The sequence below is a fragment of the Harpegnathos saltator genome, unplaced genomic scaffold (assembly GCF_003227715.2).
Source record: "Harpegnathos saltator strain DR-91 unplaced genomic scaffold, Hsal_v8.6 scaffold180, whole genome shotgun sequence".
In the NCBI taxonomy this organism is placed as follows: domain Eukaryota; kingdom Metazoa; phylum Arthropoda; class Insecta; order Hymenoptera; family Formicidae; genus Harpegnathos; species Harpegnathos saltator.
The window spans coordinates 354,786-381,650 of NW_020229962.1; the positions used below are offsets into that span (position 1 = coordinate 354,786).

General features: G+C 36.7%; 1 protein-coding gene across 1 annotated transcript; it reads right to left on the minus strand.

Annotated features, from left to right (window-relative positions):
• Positions 1 to 617: 617 nt before the first annotated feature.
• LKRSDH (lysine ketoglutarate reductase/saccharopine dehydrogenase) lies at positions 618 to 26,335 on the minus strand. The gene is made up of 10 exons (XM_011148559.3): positions 26,159 to 26,335; positions 23,990 to 24,472; positions 23,674 to 23,899; positions 22,852 to 23,179; positions 11,770 to 12,133; positions 6,755 to 7,077; positions 6,430 to 6,679; positions 5,964 to 6,227; positions 4,118 to 4,499; positions 618 to 894 (listed from the first exon to the last, which is right to left on the minus strand). Exons 1-10 carry the CDS (start codon positions 26,252 to 26,254, stop codon positions 779 to 781), a joined length of 2,832 nt encoding a protein of 943 aa, XP_011146861.1. The 5' UTR covers positions 26,255 to 26,335; the 3' UTR covers positions 618 to 778.
• Between the last annotated feature and the right edge of the window lie 530 nt (positions 26,336 to 26,865).

The window sequence follows — 26,865 nt, forward strand, 5'->3', positions numbered from 1 at the left end:
TTGCTTTCCTTTGATCTTTTAATATTAATTTCTCGAAAATTATTACGAATTTCATAAAACGGTATGAGACTTTTGTGTTTCGAGATATTAAATAAAAAAAGATTGATGAACCAGAATGCGTTATTCTGTGGGATGCGCTTTGTAAACACGGGCTTATAAAAAATGATTAAGAAGCGACTGCCTCTGAAGTTCATATTACATTATGGGTTGTAAGCTTGGTTACGGTTATGAGGTTATGATTGCTTATAATTTAGATTCGAATCTAAATTATAAGCCGCAATCTGACCGGCGAATTGTTTTGCTCTGATTGGTAAATTATTTCAGAATAGTAACTTGTAAACAAATATACGTAGAGGAATGAAACGAAAAGTGAAATTTTTTCGTATGTTGCGTTGTTCTCTTATTACCAATACGAATGACAATTGCAGCCAAACGTTATGATAAAGAAATTAAAGTTAAAAAATTTCCTAAAGTTGTGACGACATCTTTTCTTACTCACGACTAAATCCTTTAGATTCTTCTCATTGTTCCTTCTGTCATAACACTAACGAAATCAGTATTATATTACTATAGTTCAATGTAAGGAAATTATGAACAGAATTTACTTAAAACGGAATGTTTAATATTTCGCAACTATCAGTCTACAGACTTATGATTCTAGAGACATATTTTTTTTTATTTATATATAACATTAACGTATAACATTGATCTTCGATCCCTAAAATATAAAAAATATGTTATATACAGACGATCATTATGGTAATGTGTGATGGATGTGTCACAACCATTTGGACGTCTCAAAGGACTCTACACCTTCGGCTCTCAGTCGACTAAGAATAGGTCGATATATATCGGGCGTGAAAGGTAACACCATTCCTCGCTGTTGAACTTCGCCTAAACAAAATGAAATAAATAAGATGAATAGATGAAAAACGATAGAATGATAGAATAAAATGAGATGAACGTTCTCGATCGATATGTAAAATATTACAGACAAAATTACTGTACGAATCACAAACCAAGGTAGCCTTTTTCTTTTCTTTTTATCATTGCTATAACTTACTTTCGAACTTACTTTCGAAGAGTTTATCTATTGTTGTTTATAAAATCATCTTAAGGAATAAAATTAATTATATTATTATACTGTTGTGTCCGAGCCACAAGGTTTGTAGTGGCGTTCGTTGTCCGTGAGTCTTAGGCATCTGATTTTGACAACTGAACGAAGATTGTCTGGACGACGGAAAATCGATAAGAAGAAAACAACAACAGCTGACAGAGAGTCTCCGGCAAGCTGTCATCGTAGACAGACGCAAGAATTGTAGATCAGAAAATTATTCTTATTTAAAGCTTGAGTGAGCTGCGTTGTAAATAGTAAAGCTTGTTATTTTTACGCGAGTGTTTTCATTTACCTGAGTACAAGTGCGAGTGCGAAAGTGAGCGCAACAATACTATTAGGTGTACAACTTTGCTTCCGCCGTTTTTCTATAGATGATTTTAGCGGTAAGTAGTAGTCGAATTAAATAGATCATAGGCGTCATGCAATAAACTTGGGCATCTGTCAACATAACCCCATAGAAACATTAGTCGATTTGTGTCTGCATCATAAAGTTATTCTCGATTGAAAATGTCAGTTTACGAGCCAAATTCTCGCCATTTGCGGGAGGTTTTAATTTTCTGCTTCAGTATGAAGAAATCTGCGGCTGAGGCTCATCGAATGCTCTCAAATACTTATGGTGAGGCCGCTATTAGTGAAAGAACGTGTCGTGAGTGGTTTCAACGCTTCAAGAACGGTGATTTTCACGTCGAAGACCGGCATAGCGGTGGAAGAGAAAAGGTTTTCGAAGATGCAGAATTGGAGGCATTACTTAATGAAGACTCGTGTCAAAGTCAAGAAGAATTGGCACAATCATTGGGAGTGACTCAACAAGCAATTTCCAAACGCCTCAAAGACATGGGAATGATTCAGAAGTAAGGAAATTGGGTGCCATACGAGTTGAAACCGAGAGATGTTGAATGGCGTTTGTTTGCTTGTGAACAGTTGCTTGAAAGGCAAAGACGGAAGGGATTTCTGCATCGCATTGTGACTGGGGACGAAAAATGGGTTCATTACGATAACCCCAAGCGCAGAAAATCATGGGCATATCCCGGCCATGCTTCCACGTTGACGGCCAAACCGAATATTTATGGCTCCAAGGTCATACTCTGTATTTGGTGGGACCAGCTCGGCGTAGTGTATTATGAGCTGTTAAAACCGACTGAAACAATCACAGGCGATCGTTATCGAACGCAATTAATACGTTTGAGCCGAGCATTAAAAGGCAAACAGCCGCAATACAACGAGAGACACGATAAAGTGATTTTATAGCATGACAACGCTCGACCCCATGTTGCGAAAGTGATCAAGACATATTTGGAAACGTTGAAATGGGAAGTTCTACCCCACCCGCCGTATTCTCCATACGTTGCTTCCTCTGACTATCACTTGTTTCGATCAATGGCACACGGCCTGGTTGACCAGCACTTCCGGTCTTATGAAGAAGTAAGAGAGTGGATCGATTCGTGGATCGCTTCGAAAGATGACCAGTTTTTTCAACGCGGGATTCGTACGCTGCCCGAAAGATAGGAGAAAGTAGTGGCCAGCGATGGACAATACTTTGAATTATAAATGTATAACCAGTTTTTTACAATAAAGCCTCGAATTTCGGAAAAAAAACGGTGGAAGCAAAGTTGTACACCTAATATTATTATTATATAATATATACTCACCCGCAAAAAAACCGGGCCACTAAATTTTAGCACAGCTTCTGTATATCTTTCAATAGCGATAACTTAGCCAAAAATCATCAAATTGAGATGAAACCAAGCTTAAATTAAAGCTTGGACATGTCTTGTTAACAATCAACAATCTAAAAGTGAATTATAATGAATGTTTTACACAATAGCAGATGTTAAAGAGAAAAAAGAATTTTTTAACTGTTGCGCTGCTCAGGGGAATCGATTCTTTAGTACAAAAATGTATGAGGTTTAAAGTTCATTTATTTCTTAACAAATCCGTATTTTAATCATTTTTCTACGACCTTTTTCGATAAATTTATGTAGTTTTGAAGAAAATGTTACAAAATGGATAACCTTTTCTCATAAAGCCTGCGATTTAGAATAAAAATTGTGGAAAGCTTTTTCAAAAAGGAAACTAACATGTAACTCGATCAAAATGTTCTATGTGGTGGTAAATGATCGGATTTAAATTTCGTGTAAATGCGTGCGTGTACATATGCATGTGTGTGTGTATGTGTGTGTGCGTATGCGTGTGCGTGGGCGTAAGCGTGGGCGTGGACGTGTGCGTGTACGTGTACATGTGCGCGTGCGTGCGTACGTGCGCCTGTGTGCGTGTGTGCGTGTATGCATGTGAGCGCGCGCGCGTGTATGTGTGTCCTGCTCTTAACATTATCCAGGATCAACGGCGTGGACATGGTAAGAATCTAATCCTGTGTGTGTTTAAATTTAATAATGCGTATTACCTCCTCTCGTCGTTTAACAATTCTTCTATTCATACTGTTTGTCATACTGTAAATCAATCTTCTGATTCCTTCTCGTTTACATTATTCCATTCTTCTTATACATTGTTTCATTCTTCTTGTAAAGCGTTGCAAAGTGCTACTAACGTCTGAATATTATGTTTTCTTACCCTTCAATTTAACATGTTGCCCATAAATACTCGATAGGATTCATATGCGGATTCATAACATTTTCTTCAAAACCGCATAACTTTATCAAGAAAGGTTGTAGAAAAATAATTAAAATTGGATTTGTTAGGAAATAAATGAGCTTTAAACTTCATACATTTTTGTATCAGAGAACCGATTCCCCAGAGCAACGCAACAGTTAAAAACAAATTTTTCCCCATTAATCGAAGTCTATCTTCAACATCCGCTATTTTGTGCAACATTTATTATAATTCATTTATAGGTTTTTGGTTGTTGATAAGAAATGTGATAAGAAAATTATCACTATTGAAAGATGTTAGAAAACTATGTTCAAATTTAGTGGCCTGTTTTTTTTGCGGGTGTGCATATTATATAATTATATTATAATAGGAAATAGAGATGGAAGTACAAACCATCTAAAATCATTTTAGCTGCAATGGCCGCGGGGTAGCCAACAGTTCGTGCCATTGCAGAATGTCCAATGGCATCTCCATAAAGCACCAGGTTGATTCCTCTTGATTCTCTTTTATTATCCTGCCAGCATATGCCTACTTCGTGCCTCAATATCACAAGATCACGTTCATTTTTTTCATAATATAGTTTCTTGGATAAATAATGCGTAAGAGTATCGAGTGGGGTATTCAACTTCAAAACCTGGTCTTCTTCCAACAGGCCAAGATCCTCGATAGCTTTTACTCGCTCCCAGGAGTTCACTCTTTCTGCAAGTTTCTGCTTCAGATTCTCGTAAAAAATATTATCGTTTGCCAGACCTAGTAGATTACACACCAACAATCGCTAGAATCGAAGCAATAAATAATTAAAAAAAAAATTCTTTTGTGTGAGAATTCTTTTTTTGTTTGTAAAAAATTATTTTACTCAATATTTCGCGAGTTTTGCGTGTGCGAATATGTACCGAAACGAAAGCGTGCCTTGATATAAGACAATATTTCTCATTGATACAAAGACGTGGCGCCAACGGCGTTAATAAAGGGTGTCCCAAAATTCACGCAAGAAATAATTTTGATAGAAAACACAGGTTTATAATTAAAAATTGTAATTTTTTTATTGATTCATAAAGTATACAGTATAAGGTTATGTATGGAATAGCATATCGGGTAAATGGCCTCCAAGGCTTTGCTGGCACATATGCACTCTTTTGTTGAAATTTTTCATGATCGTTTTGCATAAATGTGGCTGAATTTCGTTGATACAGCGCTCAATTTCCTCCTTCAAGGCGTGGGTGGTCGTGGGCTTGTTGGCATAAACCTTAGACTTCAAAAAACCCCGAAGAAAAAAGTCCAAAAGCGTTAAATCGCATGATCTGGACGACCAAATCTGATCACCAAAACGGGAAATTACACGACCAAGAAATGACTCATGCAGTAATTGAATTGTTTCTCGGGCTGTATGGCATGTAGCACCGTCTTGTTGAAACCACATGTCCACATCCATATCTTGCAATTTAGGCACAAAAAACTGGATTATCATGTCGCGATAGCGAGCACCATTAGTTGTTATTGCCTGACCAGCCGCATTTTCGAAGAAGAATGGTCCGATGATACCTCCAGCCCAAAATCCGCACCAAACAGTGACACATTGTAGATATATTTGTTTCTCAACAATCACTCGTGGATTTTCTGAACCCCAAATGCGACAATTTTGTCGATTAACCAAGCCATCAAGATGAAAATGAGTCTCATCGCTGAAGATGATTTTGTTCGAAAAATCAGCATCCACTTGTTGTTGTTCCATAATCCATTCAACGAACTTTCTTCGCTGTGGCCGTTTACCCGATATGCTATTCCATACATAACCCTATACTGTATACTTATACTTTACTGTATACCTATACTTATATTATACTGTATACTGTATACTTTATGAATCAATAAAAAATTTACAATTTTTAATTATAAACCTGTGTTTTCTATCAAAATTACTTCTTGCGTGAATTTTGGGACACTCTTTACGTACGGGAAGCGGCGACAGTAAGAAAAACACAAGCGACAAGCGAACATAGAGAATAAGATATTAGAAGAAGCGACGATCACTTTCTGAGCAACAATTATATTTTCTTCTCTTTAAAATATATTATATTGCGTCCCTTTGAACCTACATATATTCGTCCTTTTTTAGTGAATTATCGAATATACGTCTTTATGCGAGATAGATTCACTTTTCCGTATAATTAAACGGAAAATAACGTAGAAAATAAATTTGGTAACGGTGTTATATGTAGAAAAATTTAAAGCGACATACCCAGGTAATATCTGGTCCATTGGGATGTAGACTCGGATGTGGATCGGGATCGATCAGACCGAGCAACTGCAGGCCAAGAATGGTATCCGAGAAACCCTTAAATCTAAGCGTACCTCGTAATACAGTACTTGCGTTATGTATACCATAATATTCTCTATACATAGTGCTATCGCGATTTGGAAAACCTTCTAAAGCGAAGCCAGGAAGGAAGTCCAACTCTTGTACAGCAGACATGAGATCGCCACCACCGGCGATCTTCACTTCCTAAATAACGAAAAAAATGCCATACGTACACACAAATATGTTCATCAAACAAAAAATAAATATGAAAAAGATCTCTAACAGATAAATACAAGATGTTTTTAAGAAATTCCTTAGGGAATTCTTAGACATTTCTCTAATTTGTAGGTTTTAAATACGATATTTTGAGCCTAATTGCGCCATAAAATATTGTTAATCAGCTAACCTGGCCCTCGTGAAGATATTTTGCTGGTGACAATGTGTTCAATAGTGCACCTCGTGGGGACCAACTGAATTTATACCTCAAAGGATTGCAAGAAGATTCCGGTGCAGGTAGACCGCCGCACCATGAGATAAATGATTCTATTTTACCCCCCGCTTGTTTCACTTCGTCGAAACACTCCAGTGCCAAGAGATGATCAATGCCCGGATCTAGACCGACTTCGTTTAATATGGTAACGCCAGCTTCCTGAGCTCTATATTAATAAAAAAATGCATATGCATATTATATATGTTATATTTTAACAAGAATCTTAATATACGATAGTTACTCTTGATGTAATGCTTTAACATTATCATTCATGTAGCTGGCTGTTACTAAATGAGTATGAGTTTCAATACAAGTTTTGGCGATGACGTGATGCAGTGAATATGGCAGCAGAGACACGACCACGTTTGCTGATTTGACTACATCGTGCAACGTATCTGGACGATCTAGCACGTTCAGATAAACCGGTTCAACACCTGGAAATCGGTTCGCCAAAGCATCTGCTTCGTCTTTCAGTTGCGATGCCACCATCAATTTTATATCTTTGTCTCTATGCAAATACTCCACTAAAGGCGCGGAAACATATCCCGCACCGAGAACGACGACCTATTAACATATTGTAACGACGTAAATAATTTAATATACATTCATTATAAACTTGCAATTAACTTTTATGTTTTAAATTATCATTGAAAAATATATTTAAATTACTATTGCATAGTATAAATAACGTAATTGTTTATATTAATCCTTTAGACATTATTAATCCTTTCGAAGTGTTTTTAACTTAAATTTTATTGATACGTCGGTGAGAAATATTTTCATGTCTTTCTGATACAATCTCTTAGAAATTCTTTAAACATTTTAAAAAATCTATAAGATCTTTTGAGAAGAAATTTCAAATTTTTATATACAAATTATATTTTACGTAATTATATTTTACATTCTGTAAAAAAGTACCCAAAATTTGTCATTTAAAAATCCCGTGATGAAGGTATCGAAAAAATTGTTTTGTTTAGCAGCTGTATCTAATTACCATGCAGAGTTTGGACGCAATCGGTCAAACAGTTTGTTTACAGCAACTGTTTACGTTAATCAAATTCAGAAGTGTTTTGAGATTTTCATAATGGATAAATTTGTCAAGCAAAGAATTTGTTTTAAATTTTGTGTTGCCAACGAAATTTCTTGTGCCAAATTATTGAAAATGCTTTGGTGACAAAAAACCTTTGGTGAGTCATGTTTGTCAAAAACACAAGCATATAAATAGTATAAGACATTCAAAGAAAGCCGAGAAGTGATTAACGATTTACCTTGTTCTGATTGACTTTCAACATCTACGATTGAAAGAAACATCGAGAAAATCAAGAAAATAGTGCTTGATAATCATCGTTTGAGTGTAAGAGAAATGGCTGTTGAGTTCACATGTCCGTTCACAATATTTTGACTCATATTTTAAACATGAAACGCTCGCGGCACGATTTGTTCTGACTTGTACGCGAATTATATACGAATTTTTGGCCGAAAACTCAACAAATGTCATCGATCAAGCGTATTCTGCAAACATGGCCCCGTGTGACTTTTTCTTGTTTTCCAAACTCAAATTACCACTTCAGGGTAAGCGTTTTCAATCGATTGAAGACATAAAAGAAAATCCGCAGAAGGAGCTCAAAACAATACTAGCCTCAGTGTTTGAAAAGTATTTTGACGACTGAGTTAAACGTTGGCACATGTATATTGCATCCGATGGGGCCTATCTTGAAGACGACAAAACCAATATTGATGAATAAAGAAGTATTTTATGTTTTATTAAATAATTCTGAGTACTTTTCTTACAGAATATATACAGGGTGTTTAGTAACTCATGCAGTCACAGATGATGAAGACATAGAGCTGATTGAAATAAAGAAAAAAGAAATACCTTTTTGTAAAAATCGTAAAAATGATCAAGTTATACATGAAAAAAATCGAATGAATTAACGTGTATCGTGACAATAATAGATAGCACATTCAGCACTCGAACTTATAGTCCGACCCAATCCACCTAGCAATATTGGCTTGCAGCCTTCCCTTATTTTTTTCTTTATTTTAATCAGCAGTATGCCTCCATTGGCTATGATTGTATGAGTTATCAAACATTCTGTATATAGAGAGTCCTAGAACTCCCTCCAAGAAACTCGTGGAAACATATAGCGGATTAAAACAAACATAAAAGTCCCATACCGTTTTGCGATATTCGCAATAATCATCAAATTACTAATTATAGTAATTGAATAAATGAGTGCGTATCAAGATAGTAGCGAAGGAGCGTTCAAGCCGCTCTTGGATTACGATCGAACAAGTGTTGTCGTGCGGCGAAAGGAAAAATAATGTGCCGCTGTTTGTGCTCATATGGCTGCTCCTACGTCTCGCTACATCGCATCCAAGCTTGTACCAATATGTACGAGGGCGGTCCGATAAGTACTTAGCCTCACCGCCCGATGGCGCCACTATCGCAAGAGAAATTTACTATCGTGTAGTACATTCTCGTAGACGGCTACTGTCGAAATTTCAGCCGAATCGGACTCGTAGTTTTGTTTTGACCGCGTGTGGAAGCGGGCGTGTCCGCGGATTTTAGAAAAATGGAAAAAGAGCAATATCGGTCGGTGATTCGATTCTTGTTTTTGGAAGGGAAATCGCGCAGCGAAATCAAAGAGCGCTTGGATGCTGTGTACGGTGACTCTTCTCCTTCGATGGCGACCGTCAAAAATTGGTTTAACGAGTTTCAACGTGGTCGCACGTCAGTTTTTGATGAGCCACGCCCAGGTGCCCCGAAAACGGCTACTACGGAGGATAACATGACAAAAATCCACGATCTCGTATTGGCAGACCGCCGATTGAAGGTGCGCGAGATAGTTGAGACAGTAGGCATCTCAAAAGACCGCGTGGGTCATATCCTGCATGAAATTTTGGGCATGAAAAAGCTGTCGGTGCGATGGGTGCCGCGTTTGCTCACTCCGGACAACAAGCACAACCGTGAGACCACTTCAGAGCAGTGTTTGACGCTGTTTAAGCGCAATCCGAAGGAGTTTCTGCGTCGTTTCGTGACCGTCGACGAAACATGGATCCACTGGTACACACCAGAGACCAAGGAACAGTCGAAACAGTGGACTTCACCCGGCGAACGTGCTCCGAAGAAGGCGAAGACTGTCCTATCGGCCGAAAAGGTGATGGCCACCGTTTCCTGGGATTCACAAGGTGTGATCTACATCGACTACCTGGAGAAGGGCAAAACGGTCACAGGGCTGTACTATGCCGAATTATTGGGCCGATTCGACGCCGAATTGCAGAAAAAACGGCCCCATTTGGCGAAGAAAAAAGTGCTCTTCCACCATGACAACGCACCGGTTCACACCTCCGCCACGGTCAAATTGGGCTACGAACTGCTGCCCCATCCACCGTATTCTCCAGATTTGGCCCCGTGCGACTTCTTTTTGTTTCCAAACTTGAAAAAGTCACTCGCCGGGCAGAAATTTGAGTCGAATGAGGAGGTCATCGCCGCCACTGAGGCCTACTTTGCAGACCTCGAGAAAACGTATTTTTCAGACGGGTTAAAGAAGTTGGAGCATCGCTGGGTCAAGTGTATCGAGCTAAAAGGAGACTATGTTGAGAAATAAATTGCCACTTTTTCAAAATTTTCGTTTTTCTTTTGTAGGCTAAGTACTTATCGGACCACCCTCGTATATGTGGCCATCTAAATATTCGTGATTACAATTACGAGATTATTTTACGAGGTAGTAAAAATAGTTCATATTAAAACCGTAAAAAATTCTGTGCTGAAGAAAAAGATTGAAAGAGAGAAAGCGATAGAAATCAATTTACAGAGAATTCTCTTTGTTTTCTATCGTAATCTATCGTTTTGCTTCATCGAATCCGAAAAAAATGATATAGTTTTTTACCGTTTTCTATAGTTCTCTGTTGCGGGAATATTCAATCGTTGAAATACAATAAAATTCCCAGAGTCTATCGTGTTCTATCATTTTGTTCAAATTGATGGAGAAAACTATTCGGTTGAATGAATCAACTTTCTAAACAAAATATGGATGATATATGGACGATTTGCAAATTTTGATTGGAAATACCAGGATTGTGTTTAACTTAATTAGAAATCTTGATAATTTATAAGTTTTGATAACTTTAACCAAAATTTCTGTACTTTTTATATTTCTCCGAATTATTTCATTGAACTAAACATTTTTCTCCGTGTATCGTGAACAAAATATTAAAAATCGTAATCAGATAGATTATAACAATATCAAATAAGATATTAACAATAGTTAATAACAATAGTTATCTATCGTGAAGTCATCAAAGAGTGAATCTTTTTTTATATAATTATAAAAAGTATAATGTATTATGGTATAATTAGTATGGTTAAATATTTCGCGCATTTCTGTCTATAATTCTCTAATAAAATACTCACGAAAGAAAAAGATATAAAGAATCAGTCATGAATTTACGATAAGCTTCCGTTAAGCAGAAGTCTGTAAGCTAACCACTCATGGTTTGGAAATGATAGCTCTTCCTCTTGTCATGATAGATAATTTCGAAAACATCTGAATTGAGTCATTTTAAACAAAATATCAAGTTGTAATCGTTGTTTCATGCAGCTAAAGATATCTACAAAGGAAATATTTATATATTTTAATATCAGCAGAGACTTTATATCTTAACATACGTATTCGGATATTATCGAAAATACCTTGTCGCAACCCTGATAAAAATAGAAAGAAACCAGAGGAAAATGATTGCATTTCCTATTCTTATTATGAATAGTAAATTGACGAAAATCTAACATAAATACATGATAGATTCTTTATGTTTTTTTTTCATAAATATGTTATTTTTCACTATAATTATAATTTTGTTTCTTATCGTGCCGTGTCGTAGTTATAAATCATGCATTGATAAAAGAGTACTATAAATTGATTTTCAATCGTTTCTTTTCATAAATATATCATTTATAACATTGAATACTTTTATTGTTTCATAGCGTTGTCCTTTCTCTTGCCATGCGCCGACAACAATTGATCAAATAACTGAGCCACACTACAGTTCATTTTAGCACAAGCTCATTTATCTAGTTTCTATAATTAATAATTCGATAATTATTGCAAATGTCACAAAACAGTATAGAACTTTTTTGTTTGCCTTAATCCGTTCTATCTACGAGCGGTGGCACATGCTGGGACATCCTGTAAAGAAGATATAAAGTCTCTCCAAAAAAATTGATATAACGAAAAATAAGAAGAGATACTTTACTGTTTTGCTCTGCTGCTCCCCGCTATCAGCTTTATGTTTGCTGCGTTGATTTAGTTGTCTCAGTTCTTGGATGTACTCAAAATTAGGCGTCAACATTTCATTGGAGGCAATAATAGCACCGTGCACAGCTGGATTGAAATTGTGTTCTTCCAGCGGTTTTTTAGCATCTGACTGTATAATGTCCAAAGCATACGGATACAAAAGGTTGCCGAAGAAATCTGTCGACTCTTTTGGTAATTGCGTGGGCATATTGTCGATCGAACAAACTAGCACTCCAGGACCCTTAAAGGACTTTGTATCCTTATTGCGATCAGCGTCATACAAGCAAAATGGTGTATCAATCGTTGTACACTCGTTCATGAATCTTGTATATTGCATTAAAAAATTATAATATAATAAATATAAGATATATAGTCGATTCAAACTAAAAGTATATAAGTATATAAGAGTATATAAGTATATAAGAGTATATAAGAGCAAAGAGGGAGAAACCAAATTTTTTTAATCTTATATATTTGTTACTATATTTATTTGATCTCCGTTAATTTTTTACTCTTATTTGTTTAGTAATAGAATATAAAATTTAGAGTAATTATGCAGTTTAGAAGATGGCATATATCCGATGGTCTTGACTTTAGGAGGTTGAATTCATTCTGGTTCCTAACAATAGATGGCTTAGTAACAAATATAAATAGTTAGTACGAATGTTGAAATTTGGTAACACTGAAAGATTTGATATTTTTCTATGATATATGTGCTATTGTTACTGATAATTTTGTAGTCGTCTAACAAGGAAACAGTCAGAATTGTTCCTCACCTCACGATTTTAATGGATTGGATATGTTGTAGAGTAACAAAAACTATTAGACACATATTTTTTTTATGTGCGTATCTCAAGGTTTAGGGAGTGTGAAACAACCCCTCGAAAAAAAAACTAACATTTTCATTTTTTGCGAATATCTTCTAAAGTACGAAATATATGAAAAAATGTTTTCTACAAAAGTTTTATAGTACTTTATACTGTTTGCAACGGTATATTCAGATCAAAAATATCAAAATTTTCAACCTGCCTCCCCCTTTATTTCTTTAATTTTGCAAAATTAAAAAATGTTATGAGGACAAAAATTAAAGAGCACTTGATACCGAATCCATCCATGTATAATAATACAATATGGTAATGATCAATTTTTAGAAAAACGAGATAATATCGTGCTATAGGCGCCGCGCTGTAGATAGGTGTGTTATTTCTTTTCAGTTGCGCTGTACTCAATAACTGTCTCTTATGCATATTTCCTTATGCATACTATAAAATGCAAGAGAATTAATCTTAATGACAATATATAACTTATTACACAAAATAAAGATGTTAGATAGATGTTAGATAGATGCATGTACTGTATGTCTGATTCAAGAAGATACGCTTAATCATTTGTGAAAAAATTAAAGATACAAAAAATTGTTTAAACAAAAGTTATTTGGTTTGCAGAGGAACATAAGATAGCATTTTATTTACAGATGGCGCTACTTTCGAGATACTCACTGATCATCAATTTTTTTAAATAGAAATTCCAATTTTTTATTATATCATCTTTTTCTACCAATTAATTTTTTCACAAATAATTAAGCGTATCCTCTTGAATCAAACATATAGTACATGCACGTTCATCTATCTAACATTTTCATTTTGTGTAATAAGTTGTATATTGTCTTTAAGACTACTTCTCTTGCATTTTATAGTATGAGGAAATATGCATAAGAGACAGTTATTGAGTACAGCGCAACTGAAAAGAAGTAACATAACACCTATCTACAGCGCGGTGCCTATAGCACGATAATATCATCTCGTTTTACTAAAAATTAATCACTACCATATTGCATTATTATATATGGATGGATTCGGCATCAAATATTCTTTAATTTTTGTCCTCATAACATTTTTTAATTTTACAAAATTAAAGGAATAAAGGGGGGCAGGTTGAAAATTTTGATACTTTTGAAAAATCTGAACCGTTGCAAATAATATAAAGTACTATAAAACTTTTGTAGGAAATATTTCTTCATATACTTCGTACTCTAGAATATATTCGCAAAAAATGAAAATGTTAGTTTTTTTCGAGGAGTTGTTTCACACCCCCTAAACCTTGAAATACGCAGATAAAAAAATACGTGTTTAATCATTTTTGTTGCTCTATAACATATCCAAAACCCATCAAAATCGGTGAGGGACAATTCCGATCGTTTCCTTGTAAGATAGATCGTACAAAATTGCATTTTCGACATTCATCACTTTTTTTGTTTGATTTGAAAAAATCGGCAACTGAAGCTCATGAAATGCTTGTTACAACATAAGGTGATCGAGCTTCATCGTATTCCAACTGTAAACTTTGGTTTCAGCGATTCAAAAGTAGATTTCGATTTGAGTAGCGAAGGATGTACTAGTCAACCAAAAAAATTTGAAGATTCTGAATTTTAAGCATTATTAAATGAAAATACTGCTCAAACGGAAAAACAATTGGCTGAACAACTCAACGTCGAACAAATCAACAATTTCTAAACCCCTGCATGCCATGGAAAAATTTCTAAAAGAAGACAAATGGGTTCCGCATGAATTGAGTGAAAGTGCCATTGCAAATCGTTTGAATATTGCCATGTCTTTGCTTGCCAAATAAAAAAAAGAAGTTTTTTGTGACGAATTATAATTAGAGATGAAATTAGGATTTATTTTGATAATCCAAAGCAAAAAGGTTATGGGTTGATGCAGGACAACATCGATACCAAAACGGAATATTCACGGTTATAAAGTAATGCTTTATATTTGGTAAGATATAAAAGGTGTGGTATATTATGAGCTTCTAAAACCGAATGAAACAGTTACGGGGGAACGATAATAGCAATGATTGAACGATGAATTGATGCAAAACAGGCTAACAATAGATGCAAAATAATTCTTTTGCACGATAATGCTCGTCCACCTGTTGCTTCAATCGTTAAACAAACATTGTTAGTTCTCGAATGGGGGAAATCGTTCCGCACTCAGTATACTCTCCAGACTTAGCACCATCTGATTACAATCTATTCCGAATGATACAACACGCTTTGGCAGATATACACTTCAATAATTACGAGGATATGCAAAAATGGGTGTCTGATTGGATTGCTTCGAAAAACAGATCGTTCTATCGTCATAGGAGTCGCTATGTTGCCAAAAAAATGGAAAAAAGTCATAGCTAATGTCATAGCTAATAATACGGAAAATATTTTCATTGATGTAAATTTAACCATTTCTTTAAAATAAAAATAAAAAATTAATAAAATAAGACCAGAATTAATTCAACCTCCTAATACAATGGCGTATTCGAATGAATGTGTTTTAACTCATAGAGTCGATTAATGACGTCACAAGACTCTACCAGCCAATCACAAAGCTTACCCGTATACAGGGTGTTCCGCAGCAACATATACAAAATTCGTGGAGGCCTAGCACGGCTTGAGATGAGCATAAAAGTCCCATACCGTTTTGCGATAATCGTAATAGTTTTCGAGAAATTAATTAAAAACGTCCAGCAATAGCGTCCGCCGAGATGTGTAAGAGTCGAGCCGCCTGAGTTTCAGGCCGGCCCACTCTACCCATAAGTAGACACCGGCGCGCGGCGAGGGGAGAAACAACAGACCACTGCCCGCGCTTGCGAGGCTTCTCCTCCTACGTCTTGCCGCACCGCTCCGCACCGCACCGAAACTCGCAACGATGTCGCCGAGCCGCGAACGTTCGCGATTACAATTACGATTACTTAATAAGAGAGCAAAAATAGCTCCAATTATTGAAACAGTTATAAGCAATGTGTGATAAAAAAGAATGGAAAGAATAAAAGCGATGGAAACCGATAGAGTGTGCAGACAATTTAATTATTTTCTGTCGTAATCTATCGTTCGCTATTAGAAGAGTATTCAATCGTTCGTTCGTATCGAAATATGATAGAATTTATACTGAGACTTTACGCGTCCTATCGTTTTATTGGACTCTATTATGAATAGATCACTGAAAATCTGTCGTAATCAATGGGTGCATAAACGATAGGTGAAACTTGTAGTTCTCTATCGCATACGTATGAAAGGAAACCTATCGTTGTCAAATTTGTTATTTTTCTCCTACTTTATGCAAACGAAATGATAGCATATGTAAGAAATTCAAAACGTTTAGTAGAAAGGAAAAAAAATTAAATTCAGTTATTTAGTAATGCGTACAACTTTTAATTTATTACACGATTGACAACGGGTTTCCTTTCGTACGTATGCGATAGAGAACTACAAGTTTCACCTATCGTTTATGCACCCATTGATTACGACAGATTTTCAGTGATCTATTCATAATAGAGTCCAATAAAACGATAGGGCGCGTAAAGTCTCTACATAAATTCTATCATATTTCGATACGAACGAACGATTGAATACTCTTCTAATAGCGAACAATAGATTACGACAGAAAATAACTAAATTGTCTGCACACTCTATCGGTTTCCATCGCTTTTATTCTTTCCATTCTTTTTTATCACACATTGCTTATAACTGTTTCAATAATTGGAGCTATTTTTGCTCTCTTATTAAGTAATCGTAATTGTAATCGCGAACGTTCGCGGCTCGGCGACATCGTTGCGAGTTTCGGTGCGGTGCGGAGCGGTGCGGCAAGACGTAGGAGGAGAAGCCTCGCAAGCGCGGGCAGTGGTCTGTTGTTTCTCCCCTCGCCGCGCGCCGGTGTCTACTTATGGGTAGAGTGGGCCGGCCTGAAACTCAGGCGGCTCGAACCTTACACATCTCGGCGGACGCTATTGCTGGACGTTTTTAATTAATTTCTCGAAAACTATTACGATTATCGCAAAACGGTATGGGACTTTTATGCTCATCTCAAGCCGTGCTAGGCCTCCACGAATTTTGTACGTATATATTGCTGCGGAACACCCTGTATATTCGACCCAAAAACCTGGGTTAATCGATCTCACGTGAATTAAAACCTGTTCATTCGAATACACCATACAACATCCCAGAATAATAGTGCTAGAATTCGTAGGAGCGTAAAAAGGGATTAAGATAAACATAAACTGTTTTGCGATATTCGTAATAATTACCGACTTATTAATAATAGAAATCTGAGGAGTGAGCGCGTACTGAGATGGATGAGATTAGAGAGGCGTTGCAACTGCTTGAGCCACAGCGGTCCAATCGACCTAGGAACCGTTGCCGGTGCGCGGTAAGGGGAAGGATAACGTGCTGCTGTTCGTATCTTATCTCACCGCTCCTATGTCCAGATAGGACTGTGGTCCGAATGGCTGCGACGCTTTTCCAATCATTCATCTCCGCGCGCGCTTACTCGTCAGATTTCTATAATTAATAATGCGATAATTATTGCGAATTTCGCAAAATGAAACGGGACTTTGTGTTCGCTTCGACCCGCTCTACGTCTCCATGGGAGATTGTTCAGATGATCTGGCATATATACAAGGTGTCCGGTAATTAGCTGCCAATTCGAAGTATGAAGAATTTGGTATAAACGTTGTTCAACGAGAACGACAAATAATCTGTCACTATATTGCTCGATACCTCCAAATAACCACTGACCGATAATGAGACGTTCACAATAATATTTGCATTTCTCAAATTTAGCTTCGTTAATTTCTGTAATAACACTTAAATCTGTTCTTTTGCTCTTGATTATATGACAACCATTATGCCAGAAGTTAAATTCAGGAAAAAAGATCATATATGATTATACAGGGTGTCCGGTAATTAGCTGCCAATCCGAAATGTGAAGGTAGATTGAGTTAAGACAAATATAAAAGTCCCATACTATTTTGCGAGATTCGCAATAATTATTGAGTTATTAATTACAGAAATCTGACGAATGAGCGTACGCTGACATAGATGATTGGAAAAGTATCGCAGCCTCTCAGGTTACAGCGTGGCCCAGTCGACCCAGCAACTGTGAGCAGCAAGATAAAACAACGAATAGCGGCGTATTATCCTTCCCTTCGCCGCGCTGTGGCTTAAGCAGCTGCAACGCTTCTCCAATCATCTATGTCGGTGCACTCCCACTCCTCAGATTTCCGTCATTAATAACTCAATAATTATTGCGAATCTCGTAAAACGGTATAGGACTTTTATGTTTGTCTTAATCCAATCTATCTTCATACTTCGGGTTGGCAGCTAATTACCGGACACCCTGTATAATCATATATGATCTTTTTTCCTGAGTTTAATTTCTGGCATAATGGTTGTCATATAATTAAGAGCAAAAGAACAGATTTAAATGTTATTGCAGAAATTAACGAAGCTAAATTTGAGAAATATAAATATTATTGTGAACGTTTCATTACCGGTCAGTGATTATTTGGAGGTATCGAGCAACATAGTGACAGATTATTTGTCGTTCCCGTTGAATAACGTTCATACCAAATTCTTATTTCAATTATTGATCTGTTCTTTGTAGTTGCACTATTGAACTGGTGCAATAAGTTAAAGTGAGACAAATATAGGTTTTCTCACTCTAGCTTATTGCACCAATTCAGCAGTGCAGCTACAAAGAACAGACCATAGACCTCGCTGTATTGCACCAGATATTATTATCTATAATGACTACTAAGGAGCATATAATGAATTGAAATATTATAACTACATACACGCGCATCGGGTGTGAACTATATTGGACATTTTATAAATCCTTATATAAGAATTTACATACAGAATATAAAACATATGACATGATATTCGAAATGAGATATCGAGATTTGAAACTCGTAATTATTGTTACATGCATTATTTGACAAAATTTATGTTCAAAGATAAATATCAATATTGTGAATATACCAGGTGTGTCGGTAATTCCTTTCTGGTTTTTTCGCTAAAGAAAACACGTTATTTACAATGGATAGTTAAAATATATTTATTCAAAGTATTGGTCATTTGATTCTATACATTTTTCCCATCTCTCAGGCAATTTATGGATGCCATTCCAAAAGAACTGTTTCTCTTTTGAGCTAAACCATTCATCGAGCCATTTTTTAACTTCTTCGACATCGGCGAAGCACTGCTCTGCAAGCGCGTGCCCCAACGATACGAAAAGGTGGTAGTCGGATGGAGCCAGGTCTGGAGAGTACGGCGGGTGCGATAAAACTTCCCATCCAAGTGATTTCAACACTTCTTTGACTGGTTTTGCTGTATGAGACGGCGCGTTGTCATGCTGCAAAATCACCTTATCATGTCTTTGAGCGTATTGTGGACGTTTTTCGATCAATGCACAGTTCAAATTGATCATTTGTTGTTGGTAGCGATCAGTATTAACTGTTTCTCCAGGTTTCGACAGTTCATAATATACGACACCAACCTGGTCCCACCAGACACAGAGCATGGTCTTGCGACCAAAGCGATTTGGCCTTGCAGTCGATGGACCGCCTTCACCAGGTGATAACCATGATTCTTTTCGCTTGGGATTTTCGAAATAAATCCATTTTTCATCACCCGTTACTATTCGATGCAGAAATGACTTCCTTTCATACCTTTGAAGCAGCATTTCACTGACGATTTTTCGATTTTCCAATTGCCTGTCATTCGATTCATGTGGCACCCATCTTCCCATCTTTTGAATCTTTCCCATCGCTTGTAATCGTTCACAAATTGCTACTCGGCTCACATTCAATTTTTCTGCCAATTGTTTTTGAGTTTGTGTTGGGTCTTCATCCAATAACTCCTGCAATTCCGCATCTTCAAACGTTTTTGGTCTACCAGGACGTTTTTTGTCTTGAACGTTGAAATCACCACATTTGAATTGTCGAAACCACGTTTCACATGTTCTTATGGTTGGAGCATGCTCACCGTAAGTCTCTACCAGCAAACGATGACTTTCGGCGGCTTTTTTCTTTTGATTAAACAAGAAAAGTAATGCGTGCCGCAAATGCACGTTTTCAGGCACAAAACTTGACATTTTCAAAAAATTATTAATCTATAACGCTGTTATTTTGGCGGAACGTAACTTGTGTAGTTTTGAGGTTAATGTCAGTAGAATAAAATGACATATGTATCAAATCATAACATTGCATACTTATGGCTAGTGACATCTGTTACAAAAACCGGAAAGTAATTACCGACATACCTGGTATATATACATTTTTCAAAATAATGACACATACAACATTATATCCTCTCAATGAGGACAGTACGATATTTGTAACTGAGCAACCATAAAAAAGTACGCTGTTGTCTATGTTTCCTTTTTTAGTAATTGATTCTGATAATTGACACTAAAATTTTTCGCCACACTAAATTGATGAGTCTAGTATACAGAGTGTCCGGAATGTGATCATTAATATTTTGTGTACTGGTGATTGGGTGTAGCCGAGAAGAAAAGTCATGTACCATAATGTCAAATTGGCAATAGGTATCGAGTTATTAATTGAAACATGTGAGCCAATGAGCGCGTAAAGCGCTGCCTCCTAATACGCCCTCCTTCTTTCATGACGGATCCCCCTTCGGCGCGTTGCAAAAACGTGTCCAAGCGCCCGGGGGCAGCCAAAATATGGCGTCGACCTCGAGGCTTATTTATATGATTTGTACCGGATAAGGAGAGGCAACGGTAGAGGCCGGCATACATGGACAGCAGGTCTTAAAGGATAGCAACCTTTGACTTTGATAGACCACCAGCTTATACCACTAGGTACAAATAACAATGGCTGCGTTCAGTAGAACAAAATGACCAGTGAGCGCTTAGTGATTATTATCTGTGATTGGAGCAATCTTTTAGATTCTTCATAGACCCAGAAGTATTTACCAATCAGGTAAATCAGGCGAGAATCACTAAGCGCTCACTGATCACTTTGTTCTGCTGAACGCCAATGCCTCTCTCTGTAGTCGCCGTGCGCTCGGGATAGCACTAGAGATGTCGCTTCCGAACGACATCTCTTAACGTTATTTAGGGAGGGGAGAATGTTGTTAGCGTGGAGCGTCAGGTAGCTCAGGGGTTTAGAGCAGTCGCCCGGCAAGCGAAAGACCCGGGTTCGATTCCCCCGGTCTAGCGACTACCGCGCTCTCGATATTTTTCTCTCTTCGGAACGAAAATAAGATGCAGGTCGAACGCACGGCGTCCCGTCGCCACCTAGTACGCCCTCCTTCTTTTACCATGAAAGTTCGGGACCTGCATCATCTTATTTTCATTCCGAAGAGAGAAAAATATCGAGAGCGCGGTAGTCGTTAGACCGGGAATCGAACCCGGGTCTTTCACTTGCCGGGCGGCCGCCTCTTGTCGCTTGCGCTCGCTCGCTCCTCATTGGGCGTGCACGCCTCTTGTCATTTACAGTTGCCTTTTGCCGTGCGAGGTAAGCCATCTTCTTATACACAGAGCCCGTCCTGTCGCTTTCTCGTGCGCTCATTCGTTTACACATTTTAATTAATTACGGAATAAATATTGAAAAAATTGTAAAACGGCATAAGATTTTTTTAATTGTTTTAACGAGTTCTACCGGTACACAAAATATTAATGATCACATTCCGAACACCTTGTATAAAAGATTTTGAAAAAATTAACATACTGTGATCAAAAAGTATCCGAACTTTATTTTTAAAAATCGCGAGTAAACTGTAAATCAAATCCGTTTGCTTTCTTTAGTTGGTACACATGTCCTTCATATTTGGTGAAAAAATGATGTTCTTTCAAGCCGTTTGAAAATGGCAGTTGTTTATATCAGTGAAGATTGTTGTGCACGGCGATTTTTACGATGTCGAAAAATATGGAACAAAGAATTTGTTTAAAATTTCGTTCACAAACGCATTCAAAATTTTGCAAAAAGCTTATGGCGATAATTGTTTATCGAAAACAAGTACGTTTGAGTGGTTTAAGAAGTTTCAAGAAGAACGAGAATCCGTTGAAGACGCCCCACGCTCTGGAAGACCATCAACGTCAACGGATGACGCTCACATTGAGAAAGTGAAAGAATTGGTGCTCCAAAATCGTCGATTGACTGTGCGAGAGATAGCAGATAAATTTGGAATATCATTTGGATTGTGCCAGCACACAATCTGTAAGAAACGACCGGAATTGTGGAAAAACAACTTGTGGATGTTGCATCACGACAACGCACCATCGCATACCTCGACACTTGTGCGTGAATTTCTGACAAAAAACTCAACGAATGTCGCTCCATAAGCACCGTATTCACCAGAAATGGTCTCCTGCGACTTTTTCCTGTTCGCCCTACTGAAAAAACCACTTCGCGGACAGCGTTTCGAATCGATTGAGGACATTAAAGAAAAATCGCTGCGTGAATTGAAGGCCATACCGTCTGCCGCGTATCAGCGATGTTTCCAGGACTGGATCAAACGTTGGCATATGTGCGTTGCAAACAATGGGGACTACTTTGAAGGAGACTATAAGAATTTTGATGATTGAATTGTAATTTTAATTTTTAAAAATAAAGTTCGAATGCTTTTTGATCACAGTAGTAAGCCCCTATACGCAAGGTTTGGAATTAAATATGTAAAAGATAATGATTTTAGTGATATGTAAAATATGTAAAAAATATTTTAGTGATCGTTTTAATACAAATCTTGCGCAGGAGTTCTTATTAATATTCAGGTTTGTTATTTTAGTATACAATAGAATTAACCACGTGTTTTCCTTTTAAATGTAAACAATATCGGAAAATTACACCTTATTTATGAAACTTCTGTTGTTAATAATCTTTTAATAAACAGACTGAAAATAAGCGACGACTGAAATCTTTTAAAGGGGAGTGACCTCTATAATATATGTTAAAATCAAGATCATCGGAGCTGAATATCATTTAAATTGTATAATTACCAAATTAAGCGAATCTCTTATTGTTTACTATTTCTCTTCTTCTTAAATTTTTTATTCTGTGATTAATTAATATACTTTTTTGATCTGTTTGAACTAATTTATAATTTATAATAGCGGAAAAAAATTTTTTCTTTTTATATATTTTACGAAAATTATATTTTTATATTTTTTATGAAATGTTACATTTATATTTTTTATGAAAATTATTGCATTCTCAAGAATTGATAATAAATATGGATACTTACTCAATGCTACCCCCTGGATCCGCAGATATATCGCAGATAGCGAGCATTCTGTGCGGCAGAGCGGGTGCACCAACACTTATCGGTAGCCATGGCGTATGAGCAGGTCTTAGCAAGTACTTCGCATCTGGTATTGTCAATAGCTTTGGTGAATCCACCGCCCAGTATATGCCATTGATGATCACCGAAGCGTAGGGTGCAATCTTTTTACTGAAAGTGGAAATGTATAATTCCGGGTGCTTCTCGTATTCCTCGGGATCGAAACCGCCACCCTCTTTTTTCTCTAGATGATGCCTGCGTCGCACTTCACAACCGTATATTTTTGTAGTATCTGTAGCAAATCGAGGAACAAACATGTACTGATAAATGATATTGCGAGATATTTTTGTTTGCGTTAGACGATGGCGAAGTTTGCGAATCTAGTGGCGTCTTGCCGTTATCATTAAAAAATATACAATCTGATAACCCACTTATTTGTGTCACGTGAATTACGAGAAAAAATCGAAATATGTACGTTAAAAAGGTTCCGAAATTACATCCATGATTATACGATGCAATAAGAATCATATCGCAGCAGCAATGATACGATAAACCAAGCGTTCATTCACAATGACGCTTAAAAAAATTCTAAATCACGTTTCTTCAAGATAACATGTCAAGCGAGACAAAAAATGAGAAATAATCAGAATGACCGTCACAATGTTCTTGATAATTCGAGTGTAGAAAGAAAGAGTGATAAAACGCATGTAGAGTGTAGACCGAGTGTAGAAAGAAAGAATGATAAAACGCATGATTACGTGACATTGATAAAAGATTACGCCATACCACCGTGCTCGGCGACTTTCCGCAGCATCTCCGGCGGCACGTACTCGTGAGGAAGTTCTTGGAAGACTTCCTGTCCGCCTTGACTCACGTTACCACTGCCTGTGAAAACGAAGGTCAGTGGACCGATTGATTTTGGCATGGCGCCTAGCGCGATCTCATATCCTGCGCCGCGAATTGCTTGGCGTGCCATTGCTGAATCTCGATAATTGTGTGCTGGTCCGATGTGCTAATGAAAAACGATCACCCTGCGGTTAGTACCCGAACACGTAAACACTAAACATCGAAACACTAAACAAAATTCCATGAACCGGCGTACCATGAAGGGTGTATGGTGACCCAGAGCTAGCAACCTCAGACCTAAACCATGCAGTATGTTCACCATACCAGCTACTCCGGCATACTTGCCGAAAGCTACTACTCTCTGGCCGTTAGCGTCTGTAAGTTTTTCGTAATCTAGCAGACGTATGTTCTTCTCTAAGATTGCGTCCAGAAGGGCCATATTACTCTCCTGTGCTTTAATGGTGTGCGAAAAGAAGCAATACGTCTTATTAGGTATTAGCTGGTCTATTGGCACCTGCTTGACACCGAAAATCACGGATGCTGAGCTGATATCCTCCTGTAGAAGTGCGCCAGCTGCCTGGTAAGCTTGTGCTGGGTATGCTCTTCGGTTGCTCGGCTGCACAATTACCTTCACACCCGACCTGACAAGACGGCGAACATTTGCCGGGGCTAACGGCGCTCTCCTTTCCCATACTGATTGGTCTTCTCGCCTTATGGCTATTACTTTACCCTTAAGATTCTAAAAAATTTGATGAGAACGGGAACGCTCAGTTGCTTGGCACATTCTATGCAAGTGTCTCGCGTTTTTGCGAGTGTAATGTAATATAATATTAATTGCGGTCCGAGCGAATTAACTTATAATTAGATATGTTGCGCAGAAAATACTGAAATACTGAAAGATTATTACCGAAACGTGTCTATGTCTATTTTAGTATTATCTTTTCAATTTGTTTCATAAAAATATAAATTTGCCACGGATAACAAGCGTCGGCTCTTATTAGCAATGTTTAATTCTATATGATTGAAAAATAGGCTGTCAACTTAGCGGAAAATATGTCTCAGAGATGTTACGCAATTAAGCAATTATCAATAATGATAGTCACTAGATTCATTAATATAAAAAAGCTTCAGTGCTAGTGTATTTTAGATTATTTTATTATTTTTTTAACAATTTTGAGATTATCAGATATCAGATATGATTGTGTATATAATAACGACTCTCAGGGCTTCTGCAGAATTTAGAGAATGGCAAGCTTTTTGAATCCGCCATTTCATATTGTCATTCAAGCCATACATAATAAACATACATAATAAGTCAGACTCGTGATACGGATTATAAGCCGAAGATAAATATAATTCTATAGAAGTACTGAAAACTCGACAGCGTGAGACAAAAGATGGGAATCTAAATTAGAAATCTAGAAATCTAGATAGAAAGATGGAAATATCTTCATCAAAATAGTAGACACTTTGAATATTTGTAACCATCTTTTTATTTTCGAGTAATATTAAATTTTTTTTTCAAGCAAAAGTTGTTTCTTTTTTTAAGCTCTATCCAACGATACATATATTGTCCCATATTCCTATGTAAAATTTTTAAGTTGCCTTTGGTTCCAATATTCTCGGATGTTTATTCCCAAAAGTAAAAATACCATCATCAGAATTTCAAATAAGTTTTTATGGTAACATATTTTCCCAATTTCCTAGTATTACCCCTTTTTAAAATAAAAAAGGTGGATAGGTAGTCTGAAACACTATGTATAATATAAAAATAAAATATAATTGTAAAAATATTTAAAAATAAAAATTAGACAAGAAACACATAGACGTAGAAAAAATAAGACAAAGAGAAAGAAAAAAAATTGAGACAGAAACATTATTTAAACGTTTAAGAAACTGTTTATGAATATCTTGCGAAATCGTCAGAGAAACGACTTTATGACGTCTTCGAAACGCCTTAATTAGTCAGATAGCCAAATCTGCAAAAACAGATTTTACAGTGTCTGTTACAAACTATCAGCCATTTAAAAAAATATATCACGTTTCTTACTGATATAAATATAATAGGATCTAATAACAGACTGACAGCAGAAACCGAGAAGAATCTGCCATTCCAATTATATTCTAATTATTAATTATTATTATTTACATTACAATATTTAAATGGAACATATTGCAGATCCTGCTCGCTTTCTGCCATCTAATTCAAATTCTTTTAGTAGATTTTACCGACAGAATACAAACCAAATGCGAACACAGATGTCTATGAATTTGTCGCTGATCTGTCGCAGACTACTTAACAGATTGCTTATTGAGTAAAACCAATTAAATTAATTATTACTGGAAACTCTGACTACAATAATTTTAAACGTATTTATATTGAGAATAAAAAACGTATTTATATTGAGAATAAAAAGTTGCTTACACTTATGCATTTATTACTATAAATGACGGCACGAGTTGCGGTAGTCAAAAGAAGACGTGATTCACGTCCAATGCTAATCAATCTTAACATCCACATCACCCTTTCGTTGATGACGAATCCACGGTAGTATTAAAAGTCGTCCGTTGCTGTGGAAAGATGCGAGAAAGAAAAAAATGAAAGAGAAAATTCACCAGTTAAAACTGATATACGGTGATCGTGTTGGCTGGAACGATACTGTTTCTTCACAGCAAAGTCACGCCTCTGTTTTGAACCGAGTCCACAGTATTACTAACATGATGTTGCTGGCGCTGCGAGTGTCAGAAAGTATTACAAAATCAGTGATAAGTTCTTAGAGCCCCATTCTTATCAGCATCGTACGACATTTGACCGTACATATATGCTGAGCTATATATACCATTAAAAAGAGCTTACAGTTTATCCTGTAAAAGAATTCTTCCCCTCACTTCGTTCACTTTAAGCGATAAATGGAATGATACATGTTATTGGGCTAACGATAAATGTGTAATCGCGAGCGACATGAGGATTTTAATTCACATACGTTGTTACTCCGCTCGATCGATGAGGAGTTAAACCAATTAAATATATTAATATAATTTAGTGAAATATTAATTACATTTAGACGTCTTTTCCATCGTGATTATAAGAAGCAGCTATATGTATTATTTAGTTCACACAATTATAAATAT

Bases quoted from the DNA above. Each gene is read 5' to 3' on its own strand.
- LKRSDH (XM_011148559.3), bottom strand. From the start codon at position 26,254: ATGTGGATGTTAAGATTGATTAGCATTGGACGTGAATCACGTCTTCTT. The intron at 12,134-22,851 runs GTAAGTATCCAT...GCAATATACAAG, and splicing joins GATCCAGGGGGTAGCATTGA to ATTCATGAACGAGTGTACAA. The intron at 6,228-6,429 runs GTTAGCTGATTA...TTCGTTATTTAG, and splicing joins AATATCTTCACGAGGGCCAG to GAAGTGAAGATCGCCGGTGG.